Genomic DNA, 9,861 nt, shown 5'->3' with positions numbered 1-9,861 from the left:
TCCTTTCAACAGTTTACTATTACAACCAAATTCCTTTAATGGCCTTGAAAGTCAGGGGGGCACTGACCCTTCTGGAAATGTGATGTCCGGCAAAGTGGGGGTGTCACTTCCAACTTCAGCGGTGCGTATTTATAGCGCGTCCCCACAAAGGCAAGATGGTAGGAGGCGCACGGAAGTGATCCCCCTCCCCAAGATGACCCCCCCCCCCTTTTAAGGTTAGCTGCAGGGTTCCTGCGTGCCGTGTCTCACGTGGTCGGGGAGCGAGATGGCTGAAGGCGCAATGTTCTGTGGGATGTGCCGTGGTCCATGCCTGCCGTGACACCCCCACCCACATTAAGGACGAGGGGAAGGGGCGGGGTAGAAGTTCAAGGAGCGGAGCGCTCCACCCTCCCCCCCCCCCTACATAGGAGCCACACGTCGTGGGTCGCTTAACCGTCCGTGGCCAGTATCACGGCAGCCCCCAAGATGCCCACGTTCTGCCCGATCAGCCGCATCTGGTTCCAGAACTCCACGCGCCGGCCGCCGTGCCAATAGCTGAAGTTGCCGTCGACGAAAAGCAGGGAGAGGGGCAGCAGGACGGCCAGGACCTGGGTGGCCAACCGCACGTAATACCCCGAGAGGAGGGACAGAGCCAGGACACCGTACAGGATGAAGAGGAGCTGGAGGGCAAACTCTCCCCCGGGGAGGTGGTCCAGGTACGCCAGCCGGTCATCCTTACTGTGCTGCAGGGTGTAGGCCTGAGGGGGGCGAGAATGGGGTCAGCGAGAGGAAACATCTCCCCCCATCCCCTCTAACACTCCCCTCTCTTCCGGTATGTCCATATTAGGACCCTTTTCCGGATACGGTTCGGGATATACACATTGTTCCCTTCCGGATCCCTCCATTCTAGTTCTGGCTTCCTAAACTGGTCACAGGAATCTAGAGGAGACCGGGTCATTCATCTAAGCGGGGTGACCACCTTCCTGTAACTTTCTAGAGAAGTGGCCTCCAGAACTGGTCACAGGCCTCTACAGACGTATGGGCCAATCTCATCTAGAAGTTGTATTAGCACCCTGGGGTGTATTTCTAGAGAAGTGGCCTCCAGAAGTGGCCACAGGACTCTACAGACGACAGGTCCAACCTCATCTAAAGCTGTATTATCACCTCGGAGTGTCTTTCTAGAGAAGTGGCCTCCAGAACTGAACACAGGATTCTACAGACGACAGGTCCAACCTCATTTTAAGCTGTATTACCACCCCGGGGTGTCTTTCTAGAGAAGTGGCCTCCAGAACTGGTCACAGGACTCTACAGACGACAGGGCCAACCTCATCTTAAGCTGTATTATCACCTTGGAGTATCTTTCTAGAGAAGTGGCCTCCAGAACTGAACACAGGACTCTAGATAAGGTCTCACCCAACATCCTGCCTCTGTCCCGGCAGGCCTTGCACACACACCCAGTTACGTACCACGCAAATGAGGTAGATGCCCAGGAAGACTTGTCCCGTGGACTGCAAGGAGCGGCTCCGTGGCTTCTGACGGTAAATCTCGCCGGCCCCGCTGGCTAGGACCAGGAAGCCGCCGATGACGGCGATGGTGCGAGAGTACATCCTGACCTGTGGGGCACACGCGTTTCAATCCCGGGGGTTAGTCCTCGCGGCACGATTAGATTGTAAGCGCTGCGGGACAGGAGACCTGTGCCGCTAAATATCCTACGTACAGCGCTACAGACAATATCAGCGCTAAATAGCAAAATATTATTGGATTAAAGAGGAGCCGTACACACAATATTTACAACAGAGTCATATCTTAATATATAAAATCGAAAGGTTGGTGCTATCTGCGGTGAATCTGATTGGTCCTCAGCCTCTGGCCAATCAGATTGGTGGCTCTGACGTCACCCAACTGCCACTCTCTTCCCCCTCGGCCCGCACACACACACACACACACACACGTCTGCTGCAAAAATTTACACCCTTCACAAAATGTCCGCCTTCCCGCACCATCAACACTCCCTTCCCGCCTTCACCTACTCAAAATGTCCGCATTAAAAACATGTCACCATCAACACTACAAGATCACCTCATGTCCGTCTGCACTCCGCACGCCCGCTACTCATCTCCAGGAGCCAGGCAGGGAGAAGGGACACACACGCACACTCTCCTCACACCGTCACCGCGTGCGCCTCTGACTAACACTACACACACCACCCCCCCCCCCCCACCCTCCAGTGGCCGTCACTCTCCCCCGTCAGTCGGACCGCAGCTCACCCCCCCCCCCCCTCCAGTGGCCGTCACTCTCCCCCCCTCAGCCGGACCGCAGCTCACCCCCCCCCCCCACCCTCCAGTGGCCGTCACTCTCCCCCCCTCAGCCGGACCGCAGCTCACCTCCCCTCTCCCGGTGGCCGTCACTCTCCCCCCTCAGCCGGACCGCAGCTCACCCCCCCCCCTCCCGGTGGCCGTCACTCTCCCCCCTCAGCCGGACCGCAGCTCACCTCCCCCCTCCCGGTGGCCGTCACTCTCCCCCCTCAGCCGGACCGCAGCTCACCCCCCCCCCCTCCCGGTGGCCGTCACTCTCCCCCCTCAGCCGGACCGCAGCTCACCTTCCCTGCTGCAAGCTTCCCGCGCTCAGAGGTGCAGAGAGGGGGCGCATGCGCAGCGCTCCCCGGACGGGAGGAGGGAGAGCAGAGAAGGGCTAGGCGCGCAACAATCGGAGGAGCGCTGGAGAGAGAAGTGCTGTGAGTCCTGGCAGAGGGGAGGGGGCTTTGTGTGTGTGTGTGTGGGGGGGGGGGGATGTGTGTGAGGGGGGGACAGTGTGTGTGTGGGGGGGGGGAAGGGACAGTGTGTGGGGGGGGTCGGACAGTGTGTGTGTGTGTGGGGGGGACTGTGTGTGTGTGTAGAACACTGTAGGGGGGGGTGGAACGGAGCTGCGCAGGGGGGGGGGAACACAAACAGAGAGGGAGGAGCGGAGAAACAGACAGGGGGAGGGGGGAGCGGGAAATTGTAGTCCCGGGCAACGCCGGGTCTCTCAGCTAGTATATATATATATATACACACACATACACGATATGTACAAAAACAGTATAATACTAGAATACTAAAATTAAATATATATATATATATAAACACACCAAAAAATTAATATATACATGCAAGTATGCATCGCAGATACAGGCGGATATGCGTGTGAATATATATGTATAGAGACGTGTGTGTGTGTGTATGTATGTGTGTGTGTATATATATATACACACACACACACACACACACACACACACAAACATTTACAGCAGGAGTTTGCAACTGCTACACACAGGCGTTTGCTTACTGGTCTCATTATTAGAGAGACGTTTTATTAATCTCTGTGGCTGCTAAGAAACCTTCCTGCCTCACACCTTGACTTTGTATACAGGACTCAGTGTATTAATGTTGTAATTGGGCTATCCACCTCTCATTCACAATTGAATATGTATATCCTGCCTCTGTTTTTAACACTGTAATTAAATATATATTGTGCTATGGAGCATGCGCTCCTTTTTTCTTGATTATATATATATATACACACACTTGTACAATACATATATACCCATCACATTTATAAACACTAGACACACACACACACACACACATATATATATATATATATACACAAACGTGGATAATGGCAGACCCCTATACGCACAACATGACATACACACATATATATACACTCACACATGCCCATAACCAGATATACGTGTTTACACGTGTATGGGTATAAAAGTCACACGTCAGGGCAATGAGGTCACGGAATATGTTGACGTTTGAACGAGCACATCACCCAAATCATTAACCGCGACCTCCACCGCTGAGTGGAACGGGGCCCGAAAACGCCACGCCGCTAAGTAGGAAGCAAATAAGCGCATCGGAGACCCATAGAAGAAACCAGCGTTTCGCTCCTCGCAGAGACCTTTATCAGGACTACATCTGAGCCAGTTCCCTACGCGTTCCGCACTGCATTTTCTGTCCGACCCAGGTCCCTATGCATTTCGTGCTGCATTTCCTGTCCGACCCAAGTTCCTATGCATTTAGTGCTGCTTCGTTACCTCGGACTCAGGTCCCTATCCATTCCATGCTGCTGTTACCTCGGACTCAGGTCCCTACGCTTTCCACGTTGCTGCGTTACCGCAAAACCAGGTCCCTACGCGTTTCATGCAGCGGCGTTGCCTCTAATACAAGCTCCTATGCATTTTGCACAGCCACGCGCACCTCCGACTCAGGTACCGACGCGTTCCCCATCCGACTCGCCAGCGGCTCTCGCGGATGCGGGTGATGTGCTCGCGTATGTATACAGATACGCGGGCACACGAGCGCACGGACGTGTCACCTTCAGCCAGTCCCCGTAGTGGACGTGTCCCCCGGCGTGCGCGGCGTAGGTGCTGACCGCCAGCTGCAGGGCCGTGCCCAGCGCAAACCAGCGGCGCTTCACCCCAAAGGACATGAAGCTCGCGAACAGGACGGCAGCTCCCAGGTCACAGTACAGGTACGGCACAGGGATGTCCGGGTTCCTGCGGGAGACACGGAGGAAGAGTCAGGCCGGCCTGCAGAGCATCGCGCCTCTCCACCGACCGGCCGCAGAGCGTCACGTGTCCCCAAACACAGGCCGCCTGCAGAGCATTGCGCCTCTCCACAGACCGGCCACAGAGCGTCACGTGTCCCCAAACGGCAAATATCGTGGCGGTTACTGCACACTGGGAACGGCTACAACCATACACCAACGGCTGCTGCAGGGACGCGAGTAGTGGACATGACCTAATGAGGAAGCTATTGGATCCTCCTTCGCTCTGGAGAATTATTATTATGTCCGCAACACAAACAGGTTTTGTTAACGTCTCAGACTCAAGGACACACACAAGCGCACCCCCTGAGTTTCGTGCTGCAGGAGAGCTTTGCCAAGGCTTGCAGCGCGAAACGCGTAGGTGGTGCGCGCGTTTGTCCTTTAGTCTACGAGACGTTAATGAAACCTTTTTTTTTTTTTTATTGGGGCCACCCCGTCATGTTTGCTTTTGTCAGTGCTTCGTTTTTCCACCATCATTTTTGGGATTTCCTGCTACGGACTGCACACCCGGGACTGGCTGGGATTTACGGGGGGACGGGAGGCTAAAGAAAGACAAAAAGTTACTGGCTTTGGGAAATTATATTGTCCTAGAATCAGCGGTGCGCAAACTGGGGGAGGGGGCGCGTCACTGTAGCATCCAATGATGTGATGTCGCCATGACAACGCGCGTCACATGACGCTGCGGGGTCATGTGACGTGACATCACCCGCGACGTCATTTGACAGCGGGTTCTAAGCGAGAGGGGGAGCGTGAGAGCTGGGGCTCCCAGACTTTGCGCGCCCGTCCTAGATTATGCCGGCGAAATGACCTCATCGCTGCCATTTTTTGTGAGTGCTGCGGCATGTCTAGCTGGGCTAAGCATCGCTCATTATTAGGGTCACACACAACCGTTTCTCTTACACAAGCCTGCAAAACCCAATTTAAAGCCGTCCAGCCTGCATTTACCATACTCATTGTTGTGTTTGTGAGTGTCCTACAGCTGAGCACCATTTTTTGGACTTTTACTATAGGTGTACATAGCACAAATAGGGGGTATAGGTGTTATATATTCTGCTATATATACACCTATACCCCCTGTGTGTGTGTGTGTGTGTGTGTGTGTGTGCATGTAAATATGTATAGGTATATATAGCAGAACATATATATATATTATATATATATAGGTAAGGAATATATATATATATATATATATATATATATATATCCCCCGGGTACCTCTTGGCCTCCGCCCGCTCCGCATACAGCATGAGCTGACTGAAGCAGAACCAGAACGGGCAGCGGGTGAGAAGTAACGCCCCAAACCGGGTCACCAGCTGCATCAACCTGCGCCTTCCCCCCGCCGCCATGTCTTCCCTCCCTCACCCTGCCCCACTTCCTGTGGGCCTGTCACTTCCGCCCCGACTGCCGTGTCTCCCTCTTACATCCTGCCCCACTTCCAGATTTCGTCACTTCCGTCCGCTACTGCCGTGTCTCATTCCCACTCGCTGACCCCACTTCCGGTGTTCCGTCACTTCCCTCCGCCGCCGGGTCTCCCTCCCACACCACTGCCCCACTTCCTGGTTTCTGCCACTTCCGCCCCCGGGCGCGCGGGGGATGCCGGGACTTGTAGTTCTGCCGGTGTCCCCTTCCCTAAACAGCCAGGTCTCTTCTGTAGGAATCTTTCCAGGACTCAGAGACCCCAAAATATGGAGGGTATCCCCAAATGTGACTTTTACAAGTTCGAGGTGCAGATCACATTAAAGTCTATGGAGCGGTGTCCGTGTTCATTAATATTGAGTGAGACTGCCTCCCAATGAGTGAGACTGCTCTCCCAATGAGTGAGACTGCTCTCCCAATGAGTGAGACTGCCTACCCAATGAGTGAGACTGCCTACCCAATGAGTGAGACTGCCTCCCAATGAGTGAGACTGCCCTCCCAATGAGTGAGACTGCCCTCCCAATGAGTGAGACAGCCCTCCCAATGAGTGAGACAGCCCTCCCAATGAGTGAGACAGCCCTCCCAATGAGTGAGACTGCCCTCCCAATGAGTGAGACTGCCCTCCCAATGAGTGAGACTGCCCGCCCAATGAGTGAGACTGCCCGCCCAATGAGTGAGACTGCCCTCCCAATGAGTGAGACTGCTCTCCCAATGAGTGAGACTGCCCTCCAATGAGTGAGACTGCTCTCCCAATGAATGAGACAGCCCTCCCAATGAGTGAGACAGCCCTTCCAATGTGAGATTGCCCTCCCAATGAGTGAGACTGCTCTCCCAATGAGTGAGACTGCCCTCCCAATGAGTGAGACTGCTCTCCCAATGAGTGAGACTGCCCTCCAATGAGTGAGACTGCTCTCCCACTGAATGAGACAGCCCTCCCAATGAGTGAGACAGCCCTTCCAATGTGAGATTGCCCTCCCAATGAGTGAGACTGCTCTCCCAATGAGTGAGACTGCCCTCCCAATGAGTGAGACTGCTCTCCCAATGAGTGAGACTGCCCTCCCTATGAATTAGACAGCCCTACCAATGAGTGAGGCTGCCTGCCCAATGAGTGAGACTGCTCTCCCAATGAGTGAGACTGCCTGCCCAATAAGTGAGACTGCCTTCTGAGTGAGACTGCCTGCCCAATGAGTGAGACTGCCTTCTGAGTGAGACCGCCTTCCACTGAGTGAGACTGCCTGCACTGTTACTAAAATATGTAACATGCCCTCAGATATCTTCAATCAATCCCCCAGCACCTATCATCCACCAGGTCACTAATGGGATGGTATAATGATATAAGAAGGTCCGCTTTAATGGACAGGAGGATTCTGTCTGTCCTACAGCATCCAATCAGGATGGAGAGATCTTCTCTCAGCATTTACACTGGAACCTCTGTCTGGTTCCCCGACTTGTTAATAATCCGATGGCTTCTATATTTAGATCATAAGATCTGGGATCCACTCGTTCCGAATAACCTCCGGTTTCACACACTTGGGAAACGTTGTATATTATCTCCCTGCGTTGTCTGTAAAGCGCTGTGTACATTGCTGGTGCTATATAATTAAACTATTCATTCACACATGGTTTAAGTTTTTTGGATGGATTGATTACATGTGACATCAGTCTCCTGGTTACCAAGCCTGATGGCTCGGAATCAAATCTGGCCATTGATGATGACCTCACAATGACGTGTGACATCATTCTCCTGGTTACCAAGCCTGGTGGCTCGGAATCGGATCCGGCCATTGATGATGACCTCACAATGACGTGTGACATCAGTCTCCTGGCTACCAAGCCTAGTGGCTTGGAACTGCTGGCACAACCTCGTGTAGTCTCACAGAGATAGACGTACACTACGATGTTCCTTAGCATGAGCTACACTTGGGTTTGAAGCTACTGAGCACAAACAGTTGGTGTTCCGACTGCAGACATTCACTGAGCGTCCAGGTAGTTCTGCTCATTGAGGAACTCTGGGTAATATTCAACCAGTACTGGCTCTTCCACGCAGAACATGGGAGCTCATCTCTTCTTGTCTCTGGATACTCCGACTCCCCCTCTGGAGATGAGCCCCAAGGAACCCTATGTAGAGCAGAGGGTATTCTGGGCATGGATGAAATGAACCAGGGCTTATCTGGAGTTCTTGGATATGGGGTGTAGGGGTCGCAGTGAGGGAGTGTGGGTGTAGGGGTGACAGTGAGGGAGAGTGTAGGTGTAGGGGTCGCAGTCAAGGAGAGTGTGGGAGAGTGGGTGTAGGGGTCGCAGTCATGGAGAGTGGGGGTGTAGGAGGTGGTAGTGGGGGATAGTTTGGGTGTAGGGGTGACAGTGAGGGAGAGTTTGGGTGTAGGGGGGAGAGTTTGGGTGTAGGGGTGACAGTGAGTGATAGCTTGGGTGTAGGGGTCGTAGTGATGGAGAGTGTGGGTGTAGGGGTAGTAGTGGGGGATAGTTTGGGTGTAAGGGTCACAGTGAGGGAGAGTTTGGGAGTAGCGGTGACAGAGGGAGAGTTTTTGAGTGTAGGGGTGACAGTGAGTGATAGCTTGGGTGTAGGAGTGGCAGTGAGGGAGTGTGGGTATAGGGGTGATAGTGAGGAAGAGTGGGTGTAGGTGTGGCAGAGAGAAAGTTTTGGTATAGGGGTGTGTGGGTGTAGGGATGGCAGTGAAGAAGAGTTTGGGTGTAGGGGTGACCGTGAGGGAGAGTTTGGTTGTAGGGGTGACAGTGAGGAAGAGTAGGGGTGTCAGTGAGCAAGAGTGTGGGTGTAGGGGTGACAGTGAGGAAAACGAAAGATCGTCACCTCTCCAACATCATCATCTTTCCAATAGAAACCAGAGCAGCTGGATGCTGTATCCAAGCAGAAGAGGTCCCCGTGCTGCTGCTGTGGCCTTTTTTAATAGTATAAACCCTGAGCTAATGAACCGTCCCTAATATTTCCCATGCACATTCATCTGTTTAACGGAAGGGGTTACTTTAAAGATGTGTGATGTGAAGTGGATTATAGAAGAGGAATTTAGCTTCACTCCAAAGATGGAATGACACTAGAACGCCCCAATTGTTCGCACTCTCCAGATGCCTGCGATAATAAAGTGACGTTGATCAATGTTATGCCAGTGTGGAGTCTACATCTTTCGCCGCCACCATCGAAGATGGTTTGGTCCCCCACGTAGGCAGAGTAGGATAAATGAAGTCAACGTTAAAAAATATTCTTTACTAGACAAAGATATAAAATAACAGGGGTGAACGAATGAACAAAGAACCGATACATAATAAAAAACCACCGACAATGTCGGGCAACGTCGATCCAACCAGCCCAATGATTAAGGTCTTTCGGGACCTTGACCAAGACATGTTGATCCGTGTCTACCTCCGTTTGAGATCCTTGTCTACCTCCGTTTGAGATCCGTGTCTACCTCCGTTTGAGATCCGTGTCTACCTCCGTCTGATGTGATCAAATAAATCTTTTATTTTCGGGGGTTACCCTCTCGGTCTACTTTTGGATGGCTGGTTCGTCGCAAAATCGTCCCCACGCTCTAGAACCCCAGACCCTAGTTGGACTTTCAACTACAGTACATACACGTGTTTATTAGAGAGGTGTGATGGGGATTATCATGGGGTTGGAATTGGACTTGGATATAGGGTGGCCAGGTGGCTTCTTCCAAAAATACTGGACTCAATGGTGAAAGGTGCGTCAGGTCACTGTGTCCAGGGAGGTCATACTGGACACGTACATGTCCAGTATTACAGTACCTCTCATGTTTTACTGGACAGAGTATCCAAATACAGGACAGTCCAGTTCAATACCGGACACCTGGCAACCCTACTTGGTTACGTAAGCATGGCTCT

General features: G+C 52.7%; 1 protein-coding gene across 2 annotated transcripts; it reads right to left on the bottom strand.

The window, feature by feature from the left end:
- TMEM101 (transmembrane protein 101) lies at positions 1-6,016 on the bottom strand. Of its 2 annotated transcripts, none has more exons than XM_075580359.1 (4): positions 5,935-6,016; positions 4,342-4,522; positions 1,446-1,592; positions 1-737 (listed from the first exon to the last, which is right to left on the bottom strand). In XM_075580359.1, the coding sequence occupies exons 2-4, from the start codon at positions 4,453-4,455 to the stop codon at positions 429-431; spliced, it is 570 nt and encodes a 189-aa protein (XP_075436474.1). In that variant the 5' UTR covers positions 4,456-4,522; positions 5,935-6,016; the 3' UTR covers positions 1-428. The 2 variants fall into 2 exon arrangements, with proteins under 2 accessions (XP_075436474.1, XP_075436473.1); XM_075580358.1 differs by lacking the exon at positions 5,935-6,016 and adding an exon at positions 5,788-5,928.
- Between the last annotated feature and the right edge of the window lie 3,845 nt (positions 6,017-9,861).

Source organism: Ascaphus truei, chromosome 23 (genome assembly GCF_040206685.1).
Source record: "Ascaphus truei isolate aAscTru1 chromosome 23, aAscTru1.hap1, whole genome shotgun sequence".
NCBI classification, from domain to species: domain Eukaryota; kingdom Metazoa; phylum Chordata; class Amphibia; order Anura; family Ascaphidae; genus Ascaphus; species Ascaphus truei.
The sequence above is the reverse complement of the archived record's forward strand: the minus strand, read 5'-3'. Positions and strand labels throughout refer to the sequence as shown.

Excerpts from the sequence above, each read along its gene's own strand:
- TMEM101 (XM_075580358.1), bottom strand. The coding sequence starts at position 5,918 with ATGGCGGCGGGGGGAAGGCGCAGGTTGATGCAGCTGGTGACCCGGTTT. Across the intron at positions 4,523-5,787 it reads GAGCGGGCGGAGGCCAAGAG|GAACCCGGACATCCCTGTGC; the intron begins GTACCCGGGGGA and ends TGTCTCCCGCAG. Across the intron at positions 738-1,445 it reads GCATCTACCTCATTTGCGTG|GCCTACACCCTGCAGCACAG; the intron begins GTACGTAACTGG and ends CGCCCCCCTCAG.